Source organism: Orycteropus afer, unplaced genomic scaffold, assembly GCF_000298275.1.
Source record: "Orycteropus afer afer isolate SDZICR_OR568_19922 unplaced genomic scaffold, OryAfe1.0 scaffold00136, whole genome shotgun sequence".
NCBI classification, from domain to species: domain Eukaryota; kingdom Metazoa; phylum Chordata; class Mammalia; order Tubulidentata; family Orycteropodidae; genus Orycteropus; species Orycteropus afer.
This window is the reverse complement of record NW_006921723.1, coordinates 6,864,993-6,881,594: the sequence shown is the minus strand read 5'-3', so window position 1 is coordinate 6,881,594 and position 16,602 is coordinate 6,864,993. Positions and strand designations below refer to the sequence as shown.

Here is a 16,602-nt window from a genome sequence, read left to right as displayed (position 1 = left end):
GGATGCCTGCATCTCCTCCTGGCCCAGGTATGACCGTTAATCTTCATGAGCAAAGCAGCAATACATCACGGCCTGTTAATTACGGGGCCCAGCCATCCATTAAGATCAGAAACGCTCGGTTCTTTAGCATCAGGAGATTGTATCTTTTCCCTGTTGTTAATTGTGATTTATGTGTTTATTTAAAGAAAACACGGACCCTCTTGAGCAGCGCGCACTGCGCGGGCCTCGGCCGGGATTTGCTCAAACACTTATTTTCTCTGTCATCTGTTCGGGTGGAGGGTTTCCAGTCCCCAGGGAAACTGTGCGGGGCCGGCATCGGATTCTGAGCAACCAGATGGCCCGTTAGAGGCTGTGTGGAGCTGCACCCTGATACTGACAAGCGGACCTGAGGAATTCTTGGAAGGAGGGAAGGACCCAATGGTGGAAAAGTTTTCCTGGCTCCTTGGAGCATGGGGCTGAGTGCCCTGGCTTTTCCCCACCAGAGCCCAGGGAATCTATTTCCTAGAGGCTCACAGAGGCCCCTAAGGCTGCCTTCCTTTTGGCCTTTGCCAGGGGAAGGCCAGCTCCAGGCTGGCCATGGGTGGCTGTAACATGCTGGCTCTGCTGCCGTGTCTCCGAGGTCCGTCCTGGGACAGGGCGATGCTACCAGGCAGAGGTAGGCTGTTGTCTTAGGGAATGAGGTCCAGTGATGACCCTGTTCCTGCCCACTGCCTGGGGTGTTGCTGGTGCCCTGGTCTCCGACATTGTCATGGAAGTGCCCAGGACTTGACTCCTGTGCTTCTCAGAAAGTGGCTTTGCATTTCTTTGATTCTAGCTTATCTGTCTGCACAACTCAGTCCTTGTCCACATAGAACGCAGGGACCAGCTATGTCAACTGGGGACTTGAAGCATATCCCAGGGGCAGGGCTGCAGCCCAGGGCTGGGTCTTGATGGGGTTGGCTTTTCATAGGCAGATCAGGAACAGCAGACTCAGACCCCCGGTGCCTGCATCTGTGTCCCCAGTTCCAGCCATGTCAAAAGGATGGGGTGCTTGTTCACAGAGGAGCACCCTGGAGGGGATCCTTCATCCCCAACTGTCCCTGGAGCCCTTGGGCTGTCAGGGTGGACAGGGCTAAGGGACAAGGCTGGTCTCTTTTCTTGCATGGGTCCCAGGGTTCCTTCTGCCTGGACCGAGCTCCTGGGGAGAGGAAGGAGGGGAAAAAGGGGGGAGGAGGAAGACAAGGGTATTAGGGAAAAGGGGTGAGGAAGGAGGGGACAAAAGGACAGGACGGAAGAAGGGGGCAGGGGGTAGGGGAGGAGGATTATGGGAGGGAGGATGGGGAGGAGAGAGGGAGGGGTGAGAAAGAGGAGGAGAAGGCGAGAGCAAGAAGGGGAGAAGGAGCACAAGGAAGGGGGGTGAGAAGGAGGAGGGACAGGAGGAAGGGGAAGAGGGACGGAAGTGGAGCGGGGTAAGGAAATGGAAGTGCAGGGGGAGGGGAGAGAGGAGGGAGAAGGAGAGGAAATAGGAGGAGAGCAGAACAAGGAGGGGGAAGGGTGATGAGCAGTTGGGGGAAGTAAGGGAGGAATAGGAGGAGGGAAGAGGAAAGAGAATGAGAGAGAGAAGGTAGGGGAAGGGAGAAGGGAGGAGAAGGGAGGAGGGAGGAGAAGAGGGATGAGGGAGGAGGAGACGAGAGAGGAGGGAAGAGGGGAAGAGGGAGAGGGAAAAGAAGGAGAAAGGGAAGAGGAGAGGTGGAGGGAAGAGGGAAGGAGGAGGGGAGTGGGGAGAAGGGGAGGAAGGGGGGAGAAGGGACAGGAGGCGGAGGGGGAGGAGGAGGGATGGAGCGGGAGGGGAGGAGAGCAAGCAGGGGGTGCCACCTGTATTTGTTGGGGAACATCCGCTCACAGTCCTTGCACTCGTGGGCCTGCCCGTCGCCGGTGCCAGCGCTGCCCAGGCCTTCGGGCTTGAGGTCGTCGGTCAGGCCCTCGTAGAGTGCGGGTCCCACTGAGCCGCACGTGTACTTCTTGTGGCGCCGCAGGTCCAGCTTGGACTGGAAGAGCTCATCACACTCGTCGCAGCGGAAGGTACGCTCCTCTGGAAAAGATGGGGCCTTGGAGTGGGCGCTGGGCCAGCACCTGCCCTGGCAGCCCCAGCCTAGGCCCCATAGGGGGCAGGGTGGCCGTGGCCCCTGGGTATCATCCTCACCGCCACCCATGCTGGTCACTCCTGCCGCTGCCCTTTCAGCCCTCGCCCGGATTCCAGGAGTGGCCACCTGGGGGGTAGGGGGGGCTGTGAAGACCACAGGGACACCTGGGAAGCCTGAAGTCCCTGCTCTCTGCAACACAATGAACACGGAGAAACACTGCCCCCATCCCCCTGCACACGTCCCAGGCGGCCAGCAAGGGCTTAGAGGCCCGAGCGCGGGAGCAGGGCAGGAAGTCAGGCCAAGTGCTTTGTTTATGAATCAGGAGGAAAAAGCCGACGGAGATCTAATGCATATCATAAATTATTGTCGTCAAGGTCAAACAAATTAAAGGGGGGCAGCTATTATTAAGTTTACGAAGCGGCATCCTGACCATGGTGCCAAGCCAAACAATCAACCCAGAGCTGTAAATTTCCCGGGGGAGGCACTGGGCCCATCCCCAGCTTCTCCCTCCTGACTGCTGTCTGAACAACAGCTTTCCACTTAGCACACTGTCTCCTCCCTGTCCAGGGGGGACCCAGGGGCCCACCCAGGTCTGGAGAGAGTACATATGCATGAAGCTCTTGCACAAATGAAAAGTGTATGTCCCTGTGTTTGTATCCACATGTGGGCATATGTGAGGATGTCTGTGTGTGTGCTATGTGTGCACGAGTTTCAATTGTGTGTACGTGAATGTGTGTGAAGATGTGTGAATGTTATGTGTGCTTGAGTGTGCATATTTGAACATGTCTCATCTGTGTTTGTGCATCTCTTTGTGAATTTGTATGCATGTGTGTGTGTTTTTACCTGTGTTTGTGTGAGTCTGCACATGTATTCATGAATGTGTGTACCTGTGCATTTTTGCACGTGCCTGTGTTTATTCATGTGTGAATGTTTTCATGCTTGCATGTATGCCTATAGTTTTGTGTGTGCATGTGTGCAGCTGTGTATGCATGCTGGGGCATATGTGCGTTTGTACATGTTTGTGGGTTCATGTGTATATACTATGTGTGTCATAGTGCATACATGTGTATGCTTTGTGCATGAACACATGATTATTTACATGTACAAATTTGCACATACGTTAGGTGTATATTTGTGTTTGGGAGCTCTGGTGGCATAGTGCCTAAGGCATCTGACTGCTGACCAGAAGGCTGGTGGTTCAAACCCACTAGCCACTCCTCATAAGGAAGATTGGACAACCTACTTCCATAAAGATTTACCACCTCAGAAACCCAAGGAGGGATCGCTATGAGTCGGAAATGACTCAATGACTTTTAGGTTTTTTTTTTTAATATTTGTGTTCATGTGTGCTATATGTATGCACATATGTTTGTGTACATGTGCATATATATGCACTTGTGTTCATGTGTAAATGTGCATGCATTTGTGTGTGTGAATGTCCATGTTATGTGTTTGCATGCGCACGTGGATGTGGGTATTTTTGTTGGTATGTGAATGTGTATTATGTGTGCACTTATGTGTAATTTGTGTGTATATATGTGAGTATGGATGTGCATGCATGTTGTGTGCCATGTGCATGCAGGCCTGTGGGCACTGTGTGTGTGTGACTGTGTGTGGTGTTTGTGTACACATGCACAAGGACTGGCCCAGTACCTGGCCTGAGCAGGCCCTTCATAATGTGGACTGAACACTGGGGCCTGTGACCCTGTGCCCGGACCCTGCTCTGTGCCTTCGCTTAGGCCTTTTGGCTCCTTGCCCCAAACATCTCATCTCACAAAAAGCCACTACTTGGAGCTTTCCCGGACATATGCTGAGCTGCAAAACAGACTAAGATGAAGCAAGATGGCAGAACCAGTTCACACAAACCACAGAACCTCCCGGGATGGAGGGGACAGGGAGGGTGGCCAGGCCAGGGAGCTTGCAGCAAGCTTTGCAAAGATGCCTGGGCTCCAACAGGCAGAGCAGCCAGGCAGACAGAGCAGGGAGAGCAGGGGCCTGTGGCCACTCAATGGCAGCAGGCCCTGAAAAGCAAAGATCCTACCACAAGATCCATATGTGGAGTGGCTGTCATTGGGTGCCAGGGTTAGATCCCTGATCAACAGGGTGGGGAGGAGGTGACATGGTGATTCATGCCAAGACACAATTCCCCTCAAATCCTACAAAACACCACACTCAAAATGTCATACATTGAGCCATGTAGCCCGAATGTCCCTGTTATTTTGGTGCTCAAAAGTCAGGAGGGCTGGATGCCTAGTTTCCCACATGAGTTATGAGAAACACAGTGTGGCTTGGCTTCGTGAGTTTGAGACATGGCCACCCTCATTCCCCTTTGGAGGCCTTCAGTTGTCTTTACAAATCTGAACTTCCACTTGAGGATGAGTGCTTGATATCTGAGCCCTGAGAAACCGGGTTTTCAATGGAGCGTGCACACAGACCACAGGAAGGTGCTCCCGAAGGTTGACTCCAGCTTCCTAGAAGGCATGTCTGAAGTGGGGCACTCCCAATGGCATCATGCTCCAGTTAGAAATGCCAGTTGTTATTCTACTCTTTCTGCAGCAAACCAAGAAGAAGGCGAGGGGCACAGAAACTGAAACTCGAAAGCAAAAACAAGAAGAAATGCCAACCCCACCACCCGTGCTATGAACTGACTTACTGTGGGTTGAAATGAAAGCACGGCCCATTATCCTCTGACGGCATTGAGAGTGTCCTAGAGGCGATGGGACGGACCACAGCCATAAACGCTGTCCTCCTCTGCCTGTTCCCACTCTACATGGACCATGTTTGCCCTGAGGCCAGAGCAAGGGGCAGCACACATCTAAGCCTCTCCTGCCCCTGCTGAGGGGTGCAGACGAGGCTGCTGCATCTTCTACCCAGGTAAGGCTGGCTTTGAATACACACTCGGGGTGTGCAGGGCTGAGGCAGAAAGGATGGGCCCCAAGGATGGGCACAGCCTGTATCATTTTCATTTCCCCAGCACAGAAAATTCCATTTTAAAGAGATATGGACATACATGTTATATTCTGATTGTATATAATATTTATTGTTATTTGTTGTTATTATTGCTGTTAAGTCAATTCTGACTCTGCAGATTCCATGTGTACAGAGTGTAACTGTTCCATCAGGTTTTCAAGGCTCTGGTGGCACAGTGCCTAAGGCATTTGACTGCTAACCAGAAGGTTGGCAGTTCAAATCCACCAGCCACTCTGCAAAAGGAAGATGAGGCAATCTATTTCCATAAAGATTCATTGCCTTGGAAACCCAGTGAAGGTTGCTATGAGTTGGAACTGACTCGATGGCAGTGGGTTTTTTGGTTTTGGTTTGTCCTTTCAGGTCCCCAGGCCTGTCCTCCAAGGTGTCTCTGGGTAGATTCAAACCAACAACATCCAGCTAGTAGTCAAGCAAGCATTCAACTGTTTGCACCATCCAGGATCTCCTATATTGTATTATATTATATTAAACCCACTGCCATTGAGTTGATTTTGACTCACAGTGACCCCCATAGGGTTTCCAAGTCTGTAAATATTGATGGAAGCAGACTGCCTCATCTTTCTCCCATGGAACAGCTGGGAGGGTTCAAACCACTGACTTTTTGGTTAGCAGACAAATGTCCTAACCACTACATCACCTGTGGTGGTTAAGTTTGTGTGTCAAATTGTCTGGGCCTGGTTGAATGGCTGGGCAACTGAATGTAGTATTCTCCATGATGAGACTGGTTATCAACTCCATGGTGGAATCTACTATGAGCAGCTGAGTAGCTGCCTTAGGGATGTGGTCTGCTGCCAGTATACAAGGAGAAGCCTTGGGGATAGTCTCTAGCTTATGGCACGTTTGGACCCTGCATATAGCCATGTTGTTGTTCAGCAGCCTGCCATACTCTGCCAACCTTGGGACATTCAATGGGCTTCAATTAATGGCCTGTCATATGCCTTTTTACTTGTCAACCTTGGGCTTGTCAGTCTCAGCAGCCAGCAGCTGTCTGAGTGAAGAAAAGCCTCCAGCTTCAGTGGGCTGGGAGCAGAGGTCAGAAGTGAAGCACAAAGTTGAGGGGCTTTCACCAGCCCCTAGAGCCTGGCACTTTGACTTGGACTTATAGCTTCCAAACTGTGAGACAATAAACTCCTGTTTGTTCAAGCCATCCCATTTGTGGTATATTCTTGTCAGAGTGGCACTAGGGAACCAGAATAGCACAAGAGCTTTATAGTTTATTATATTATGAGCCCTGGCAGTGTAGTGGTTAAATACTTGGTTGCTCGCCAAAAGGTCAGTGGTTCAAACCCTCCAGCCACCCTATGGAGAAATATATGGCAATTTGCTTCCATTAAGATTTACAGCCTTGGAGACCCTATGGGGTAGTGCTACTCTGTTCTATAAAGTTGCTATGAGTTGGAATCAACTCAACGGCAATGAGCGTGGCCTTCAGTGCAGTAAATTACTCAATATGGCCCCTCTAAACATAATCTTAGGAGCTCTGGTAGTGTAGTGCCTATGGCATTTGTCTGCTAACCAGAAGGCTGGCAGTTCAAACCCACTAGCCACTTCATGGAAGGGAGATTGGGCAATCTACTTCTGTAATGATACTGCCTCGGAAACTCAAGGAGAGGTCACTAGGAGGGGTCCCTGAGTTGGATCTGACTCAACGGCGGTGAGTTTGTTTTTTTGGTGAATCATAATCTTTATGTGGAACTATGTAAATTAAGGTGTCTGTGGCCCACCAAGGGGATTGGATAAATTGCTAATAATGTAAATAAGGTGTATGGCACCATTGTGGAGGTAAGACCATGCAAATAAGGTCTATGGAAACCTAACCAGGGGCTTGGTCAGTTTTGCCATCCCACTAGGCTTAAAATGAGCCATACCAGAGGTGGAGAGGGACCTCGCAATCACTAAGAAGAACAGATGGGAGCAGAATGCATCCTGTGGATCCAGTATTCCTGGGCTGAGAATCTCTTCGACCCAGGAGACAGAGAGAAAGAGAGCTCTAACACTGGAGATGCCGAAAAGCAGAGGCAGAGAAATGGCAGGAGCAGAACCAGGAGATGAGCAGGAGATGGTACAGTGGGCTTCCTGGCTAATGGAGGGAGAAAGCTGAGCACCTTCAGGCAGGAGTCTTGCTGGCAGGGGGGGTGCCTCTGGGCACTTGGGGGAGCTAGGTGTGCCAACCCACCGAGCTAGAGCGGAGCACCTTCAGGCCAAGGCTTACTGGTGGAGTGGGGTGCCTCAGGGCACTTAAAGGCAGAGCTTTGTAACACTTGCCTGAGCAGGGCAGAGGCCAGGATGAGAGGCCGAGGACCAGAAAGAGAGACCTGCCTGCAAGCATGGCTGAAAAGAGACTATCCTGATGGAAGAACTGCATCCTAAGTGTTCCTGAACCTGAATTATAACCTGTTGTTTCCCTAATAACCCCCATAACTTTGAGTATGGTCTCTGAGTACAATGTGACTATTGCAATGAATTACCAAACCCAGCAGAGAAGTAGAGAATGCTACGGGAGGAACAGTTGGTGGCAGAACTGGTCAAAAGGTTGGAAGGTGGAGGCATGTCTGACCTTCACCTCATAGGAACAAGCCTTGGGCTGCAGATGCAGATAATGATCCTCTGTTCCACTCATGAAGCCAGAGGAAGAAGTCAGACACCACCTAATGCCATTTTTAGATATATTACATTATGTTGTTAGATGCCATTGAATCAGTTCTGATTTATAGCGACCCTATATGACAGAGTGGAACTGCCTCCTAGGGTTTTCTAGGCTGTAATCTTTATGAGAGCAGATTGCAAGCTCTTTTTCTTGCAGAGTGGCTGGATGGTTTGAACCCAGCACTTAACTGTTACAAGCTATTAAGCCAAACGCTTAACCACTGTATCACCAGGGCTCCTCTAATATCATATCATATCATCTATCACAGATGACATCATATCATATATCATACCAAAAACCAAACTCACTGCAGTGAAGTTGGGTCCGACTCATAGCAACCTCTCCTTGGGTTTCAGAGGTGGTATCACTACCGAAGTAGATTGCCCAATCTTCTTTCCGAGGAGTGGCTGGTGTGTTTGAACTGCCAGCCTTCTGGTTAGCAGTCAAATGCCTTAGGCACTACGCCACCAGAGCTCCTTCATATATTATATCACATTATAATATTACATTTACCTGTCTCTCTGCTTTGTTCCACCTACAACACATTGCATCGTCTTGCCCTAACCCTTCTCACTCACTTCCACGACTTTACGTATTCCTCATACATGATAAAAACTCAAGAGTGTCATTCAGAGTCATCTGACTGCACCCTCATGATCAGAAAGCAAGTATTGCATGTCTCCACTCTGGAGTTACTTCTTCCCTCATTAACCACACCTCCATCTATTTAGATTTCTGTTCAAACCAGATTTGTTCATTTTTTTTTTTTTAAACAAGCCTTTCTAAAAAGAAAAAAACATCTTTGAATGGAAATCATTTGCTTTATTTTCTCATATGAGCAAAAAGTTCTCAAGAAAGGGAAATCCTCCCCTTCATTATTGAACGAATAAAAACAAAATAAAAAGTCACTGTTGTTGTACGTTGTAGAGTTGGTTCCTGCTCCTAGCAGCCCTACGTGACAGAGTGGAACTGCCCTGTCGAGTTTCCTAGGCTGAGTCTAGGGAGGCAGATTGCCAGGTCTTTTCTCAAGCTGAGTGGATGGTGGGTTTGAACCACTGACGTCTCAGTTAACAGCTGAGTGCTTAATCATTGTGCCACAAAGGCTCCTCAGAAAGTCTCTAGAACAAATGAGCTGGAAACCGGCTTCCCTCTGCCTGGAAACACTTGTATGGATGTACGGATAAGGGAATTCGGTTTCTGCACAAAGCTGCAGTTTGAAAGAACGTTTCCAGGCCCTGAGCAACGGGGTAAGGCTGCTCTCCCCCAGCCTGCTGGAAACAAGGGCTTCATTTCTTCCTTGCTACCTGAACATTGTTCCCAGCACCACCCCCAACAGAACAAAAATGTGTCCCCAAAATGCACTCTTCATCTAAATCTGGAGGAGGTGGGGGGACATGGACTGGGGCAGAGGGAGTACCTTTTTCGCAAACCAAACCAAACCAAGCCAACCGCATAGCCACCTGATGTGTTTGTCAAACCTGCGCCTCCCTCGTCTGTCTAAAGTTCCATCAGCAACTCACGTGGCTGAGCAGGAATGCCACAGAAAAATAAATCAGTGCCTAATGGCTTCAGAGAGCCGAGGGGGGACCCAATTATGTGGCATCTGCATGCTGATCTACCAGGCTCGGTGCTCAAAGGAGCTCGAGAGCCCACTCCAAATTCCTGCAGTGATAAGGGCCTGGCTGCATTTAGCCGGGGCTCGGATAAAAGATTTTTTATGATAATTATCTTAGTGAGGAACATTTTTGCATTTTCTTTCTGTGCGATTCAGAGTTTAGCTGGGGAGGGGGAGGTAAAGATCTTGACAGGAGAGAGTATGAAAAGTCAACTATTTGATGTTGGACTATTATGTGTGGAAAGCAATTAGCCCACAAATGTTGGATAAATTATTAGGAATATGTAGACCCAGGTTATTTAATATCAGGGGTTGATATTAGGAATCAAGGTTTTAAAAATCTTTTGGAAGAATGGAGACTTCATTACACCAAACGAAATGTCCTAGTCAAACCCTCTCCTTAAGTTAAGTCAATTTATCTTTCCGTGTTCTCACATGCCAGCTAAGATCCATAGGTCTTTTCAACAATTATTTTAAGGGAAATGAGACCTTCCTCCTGCTACCCAGCTCGCGGAAATTTATTTTTCTTTTTTCAACAGCTTAATTAAAGCCAAACTTTAGAAGTGAGTACAGATAGCACTGGGCTCGTAAAATTGTCTTTTTGTGGTGATTTGCTTTTGCATAGCCCAGGGACACGGAACTGTTTTTGACTAAAGAAAGGACCTGAATCACTGGGGCCACCTTGGCGACTGAAAGGGGGAATTGAGGCACACTTCTCCTCTGTGTCTGGTCTCGAAGCTTTCTGCTAAACTCAGAACTTAAGCTCCCTGGCTGAGCCCGGGCCACTCCCTGGCTATGGAATTCGAGTGGCTCCTTAGAGAAACGTACAGTTCATGGTATTAATTATTAAGCCGTTGTGTGTTTGGATGGGAGGAGAAAGAAAGACAGAAAGGGAAACAGCACCGTCCTCCTTTCTTTAGCGTGAGCACGGGGCAGGACTCAGGAGCTCTGGAGGCAGCTGGCGGGGCAGTGGCTTTTCTGTTGATTTGTGAGTTCTCCCTTCAAGAAAAGACATTGGACCAGAAACCCTGGAGCCGTGTACTCCACAACGCCTTTTGCTCAGTGATTTTAAAACTACTCTAGGATCCCAGAGGTGAATGGACACAGCACTTGACAATGTGGGTGAGGAAAATAAACCTGTCTTTTGGCACCAAACAAACAAACAAAAAAGAGCCTGTTTGGGGTCTGAATCTCTCAGGCATCCTCTCAGATGTACTTGGGTGTGGAGGCACCAGGGAGGAAACCTCTTCACATCTCCCACGTGGAGGGAAAGACAAATACCACAGGCAGGACAAGTCCAGAGGAAAGAAAACTCCGAATACTTCCCAAGCACGTTTGTGTTTGGAGGAGCTGAAGTGCTATCAGTCCCTTTATGAGCCCCTCCACAAACCCTCATTCTTCCCTCTCCTCAGATGGACACCCCCTAGCATTTCTCTTGGTCTTGGTGTTAACTATGGATGGGCATTACTTTCCTTAAACAAGACAAGGCTGCCCATGGGTTCCAGAGTTCTGGAAATGCACAGCTCCCAAGCCACAGAACTGGTTTGGTGAATTTTTTTAAGTACCGGGGAAAGCAAACAGTGACTGCTGCTAATAATAATAATAATAAACACACTTGGGACTGAAATACTGCAGAGAGCTAATTCAACACGATACTGACTCAAGCCCTATCTTCAAATTCAGGATGCGGCGTGGAGAACCCAAGCAAGGAGAATGGGAAGGAGTTGCTAAGAGGGTGGCTGTTTCCATGGGGAACAGTTGCACAGAGCTGGGATGCCAGGCCTTGTTATGTGGTGTGGAGGGATGAGGGGCTGGGGTGTTCCCAGGGGTCTCTGGGGTGGCCTCTGCTCCCCTGCTGGGGGTAGTGCAATGGTGGCATTGGTGGGCAGCCTCAGTGGGGGCTTACCATCCAGACTGGGTGGCACCGTCCCCAGGGAGTAGGCGCCTTCCTTCATGTGCACCAGCAGCTCCTCGCCTGGCTCAATGTCCTTAATGACTTTATAATAAATCTAGGACGAGAAAGCAGAGAGAACGCGTAAGTGGCTGTGGCAGTGGTGGCTTGCACACACTCAGCCCCCCACCCTGTTGACGATGATAATTGGAGGGGCCGGCCCAAGGAGGGCCACTTGACCTGTCTTCTAATTATCACTAAGAGGTTCCTATGTGGAACATCTGCCGAATATGCTTGACAGGACTGAAGTCCCCTTTCAATTGTGTTTGAACAGATTTTGGATCTTTATAAAGGGGTGCAACATGAAATAGGTGAGAATTTGCATCGAAGTTCCCAACAATTAGGATATGTCCCCACCCTCCAAAAACAAAATAAAACAAACAAACCAGTTGCTGTGGAGTCAATTATAGGAGCTCTGGTGGCATAGTGGTTAAAGCATTCAACTGCTAACCAAAAAGTTGGTGTAAATGTTGGAGCATAGGAGCTCTGGTAGCGTAGTGCCTAAGGAACTTGACTGCTAACCAGAAGGCTGGCGGTTCAAACCCACCAACCACTCCTCAGAAGGAAGATGGGACAATCTACCTCTGTAGTGATATTGCCTTGGAAACCCAAGAAGGGGTCACTATGAGTCAGGTCCGACTTGACGGCACATAACAACAAAAACAACAACAACAACAATCCACCAGCTTCCCCATGGCAAAAAAGATGAAACAGTCTACTTCTGCAAAGATCTTATAGCCTTGGAAAGACTATGGGGCAGTTCTGTTCTGTCCTAAAGGGTTGCTATCAGTAAGAAATGACGCAGTAGCAGTAGGCTGGTTTGTTTGTTTCGGTGGAGTCGATTCCAACTCACGGTGACCCTATGTGTTACAGAGTGGAACTGCTCCATAAGGGTTTCTTGGCTGCGATTTTCATGGGAGCAGATTGCCGGGCCTTTCTTCCGTGGCACTGCTGGATGAGTTTGAATCGCCAACCTTTAGGTTAGCAGTTGAGTGCAAACCAATTGTGCCACCTAGGTTATATTCATTTAGACCCACCTAGGGACCTCGGAAGGAAGGTTGGGCAATCCTACTTCCGTAGTGATACTGCCTCGGAAACCCAAGGAGGGGTCGCTATGAGTCGGGGCCGACTCGGCGGCACACAACAACAACAACAACAAGGGACCTTGGGTATGTCCCAGGGGACGGGTATTAGAGAGAATGGTTCTTTGCATCAGAAGCAGGGCCTGGGCTGAGTCTCCAGTTTCCTTCATTAACATGTATGTGAGTGAGACATCTTCTGGCTCCCTGGTGGTAGCCTCAGGCACTGGAGGGGTTGTGAGTGAATTCAGACATTTATACAGTTGAGTCCATGCAAAGGCCTGGCAGTTCAAGACACTACAGTGCAGAGGCCATCGGCAAAGAAGGCTGAGGGGAAGCATGTGCCCAGAGGCTGGCCAGGGGTCTCAAGAAAAAGGACACTCCTGAAAACAAAGGTGAGGGCCTGAGGGTAGATTCTGCAGCTGGAGAACAGCCCTGAGGTCTCGGGGAACTAAATTTGGAATATTTTGCTCAGTGCTCTGAGCAGCACAGTCCTGAATCATGTCAGCTGTAGCGTGCCGACGTGTCCCCTGAAAAAGGAAAGCCTGCCTTGGAGCGGTGAAGTGGCTGCCAAGATGACGAAAACTCTAGCAATTCAGAAAGGGGGGCATGGCAAGGGTTGTCAGGGACACAGCTCGGGGAATGGGCACTGTAGGCCTGGGGGTTCTGGAAGACATCCGAGCCTCCCTTGCTTCTCCCAGACCCTGTCTTGGAGCCCACTGCCCTCTTTGGGGTCTGGGACCTCCGAGGGGACCACTTACAGAGGTCTTCATGTGAACAAGGCTGACACCAGGGAACAGAGTATCTTAAGTCAGAAACACTGGAAATGGGTGTATTTTGCTTAGGTTGACCCACTGCTCACCACCCTGCCCTGCACCTGAGTGATCAGCCCCCACTGAGATAATAAGGACAAGGGGTTTCCGGGACCTGCAGGCAGAGGCCTGGTTGAGAGGCTGGATAAAGACTCAGGTAGACCTTACAGCCTGGGGACCTCCACATGGTGGCTTCTCCAGGCCTTTCTGGCTGGACAGGTCTAAAGCACCATTCTGCTTATCTAGGGGGCCCAGGGCCAAGAAGGGAATCTAGCAGTCCTGGATAGTAGACAGGGGAGAGAAGGGTTTCTGGGCCAAGGGTGGCCATCTTCATTGAGGGGCCATGCTCTGGTTCCCTGCTCACAGGCCAGCCAGTACCAGGTCAGGCTTCCTCGCAGCAGCTGGCCCAGACTGCTAAGCACATGCCTGCTTGCCTCTCTCGCCTGCATCCATCTGCGGAGCCAGTATTCTGGTGGTCACTCTTCCCTCTGGGGGCCCCAGGATGTGCCCTCAATGACCTATCACCCAGGCTCCAATTGCATCACAAGCCTCAGTCCTGAGGAACCCCAGAAGACACCAGCGACTCAAGTGGATAGATAGGCTCCCACTGTGTCCCCAAAGTTGACTTGGGTATTAGTGCTAGGCTCCCAGACAGCAGAGCTGTACTGAGAGAGAAAGCAGCAGTATGCATATACATCTTATTAACGTGCATAGTTCTTTCCATGACAGTCAGAGGCGTTATTTTATTTGGCAATCATTCTCCGGCAAGCCACTAAAATACTGAGGTTTCAAAACGGAGAACAGAAACCTCACCATTTAATTTCTCCAACTCAACTCATTGTTAATTAAGATCCTGGTTTTTCATTTCCAAAAAAAAATAATAATAATAAGTCACAGTGGCTGAAAAATTGTTTTTAAAAATACCAGAATTCAGCTGTTGTATCTCAAACTCGGACCCACAGTGCTGGGTACCGCGAAGGGCGAGGCGCATGGGGATGAAGCCGGGACAACTCCGCGGAAGAGGCGAGACCAGAGTTGCTCATCGCCACGCGCAATCCCACCGCCATCTGCGCAATGAGCGGCTGCATCCAGCAAGCGCACGTTTAATGCTGGGCTATGAGTGCCGGCGGCCCAGGCGCTTAAGAAGGGCGGGCGGACTCAGCAGGGAAGCGCAGCGGCTACTCTCTCGCGGTCCCCGTTAGAGGGCAATGTTGCCCCGGCCACCGCCGCCCGGCGTCCCGCCCGCCCCAGCCCGAGTCCCCGCCGCCCCGCAAGGCTCCGTGATGCGGAGGGTGGCTCTGACCTGGTTCCCGCGCAGCGCTCCAGGAGGCCGCCTACTTCGCGGGAGCGGGGCTAAGCTGTGCTTTTGCCTGGATGGTTGCGGAGGATGGGGATGGGCGCGGCCAGTCTCCCTCCTCCGCCCCCACCGGTTTACCCCCCTCCCCCAGGGCAGCAGGACGCTGAGACCCCACACCCGCACCCCAGAATCCCAGGAATCTCCCTTCTAGGGCCGTCTAGGATCCTGGGACCCCACACCGCTCAACTCCCGCCTGGTGTCCGTACTCTCAGAACCCCTGGAACCCGGCGCTGTGCTCCCACCCCTGCTATGAGGGTTGCCCAGCCACCCTCTCTCACCCTCCCGGGGCCGCCCGCGGGGGACCTCCACAGTACACCTTCCTCTTCTGACCCACTCTGAGGCCGCCTGGCCTCTTGGAATCCTCCTCCCGCGCACCCTCCGAAGGAAGCTTTGAGGATCTCAGGCGCGTGGTTCACCGGCCCCAGTCGCCCCGGCCCGGCCCCATTGGGTAGCTGCGCGTCCCGGGAGCTTGCGGGGGGCCTTCGGCAGCCATTTGGACTTTGAGCCACAGAGAGTGTCATTAATGGCTATTAGTGCTAATCTCAGGGCCAGGCCAGGTGCGGTGGGGGTGGCGGTGGCTGCCTGACCTCTCACCCCCGGGGTAGGGGGTAGGTGGTAGGTGACCAGGAATCGCTGCAAACTTCCCCAAACTCAGCCCACCTGCCCTTGCCATCCGAGGTCCACATGGGCAACCCTGATCTGACACACAAGCCGGCGTTTTGACATGTTCCAAATCGGACAAAGGGCTTTATCAGCCAGAAGGAAGCCAGCACTAGCCCAGGTCCCGGGTCCAGGGGGTCTGGGGACTTCCCGGGACAAAGGCCAGGGCTCCGTGGGAGCTGGGCGGCAGGAATCGCCTGGGCCCTGTCTCTGGTGGCAGAGGCGGTACAAAGTTTCCGATTTACTCTACTGTGCAGGGTCTTCCTAGCAGACTGTAACTAATACACTCTTACAGCAGCCCCGTAAGCATTCCTTAAGCAATTTAGAACCTTCCTTTAATTCTATGCGCCTCAGTCGGTCCTATGGCGGATAGGCAGCCGGCATGAAGAGCTTCCGAAGAGGGGAGGGAGAAGTTTGGTCCTCAAGGAGAAACAAGTCCCAAGTCTCTTTAGTCCTCCCTGGGCCTTGGGGGAGGGGAGTGTGACCAGTCTCGGGGAAGGAAAGAGAACGGGGCATTTGTTTAGGTGACAGTATCGAAGTGCCGAAGTGCCGATGCCTTTTTCTAAACACTTGCATCCGCTACAGTTATTCAGGCAAGCCTGCCTTTTTCCGTAGCGCCGCATAGGCAGGGCTGAGCTGGAATTTTTCTCTTTGGTTTACGGATCTGGGGGTGGGGAAGAGCTTAACAACAGCTGAGTTTACTAGCTCCAATAAATGTCTGCTCTAAACGGCTTTAAAAAATAATGATGCCAAACAGGACTTGATCTGAAGTTAAGTCCTTGTTTCAACACTTCAGGTTCTCTCTGTAACGACAATGCCTTATTGAACGCGGCCAGCACCACCAAAACAGGTCCTCCGCATTCCAGCTATCTTTCCAGCAAGGCTGCTGGTCCTCTTCCTCTTTCATCGCTCTCCAGACACAAGCAGGCGGCTCCTTGTAGGTAAACTGGGTTCTGGGACAAATAAGTAACGGCCACTTTCTCAACAAAAGGCAGAGAAATTGCTTGAGGAAAGTTGAGTTTAGCACAGGTCATATTCATTTAGACCCAGCTGTTTATGAAAATGAGCATTTTTTTTCCTCCCAGGGACATTCTTTAAGACAAAGAAATATTTCAAATAAACAGTGGCTGTCAGCTTTGGATTTCCCCCCCTTAGAGTTCCCTAAGATTTCTTTCTTTCTTTTTGTTAATATCAAATGGATTCACAAGCAAAGATACTATTTTTGAAAAAATAGGAAGACTAACAAAATCTAGAATTTTTATACCTACTTAATCTTAGAAATTCATGATTTAAATAAGTAAAAAACCCCATCCAAATTTTTCTGAGTAGAAATTGGTGGACGGTGGGTGAAAAGTCAGAAGACAGGATAG

The 16,602-nt window shown here is 50.4% G+C and overlaps 1 protein-coding gene across 1 annotated transcript in view; it reads right to left on the bottom strand.

The window, feature by feature from the left end:
- Positions 1-16,602, bottom strand: part of PRDM16 (PR/SET domain 16) — a 466,689-nt gene that overhangs the window by 35,736 nt on the left and 414,351 nt on the right. The window contains exons 5-6 of the mRNA XM_042781601.1: positions 11,280-11,382; positions 1,855-2,071 (exon numbers count right to left, since the gene is read on the bottom strand). Of these exons, the coding sequence (XP_042637535.1) occupies positions 1,855-2,071; positions 11,280-11,382 (320 nt within the window). The remainder of the gene's footprint in view (positions 1-1,854; positions 2,072-11,279; positions 11,383-16,602) is intronic.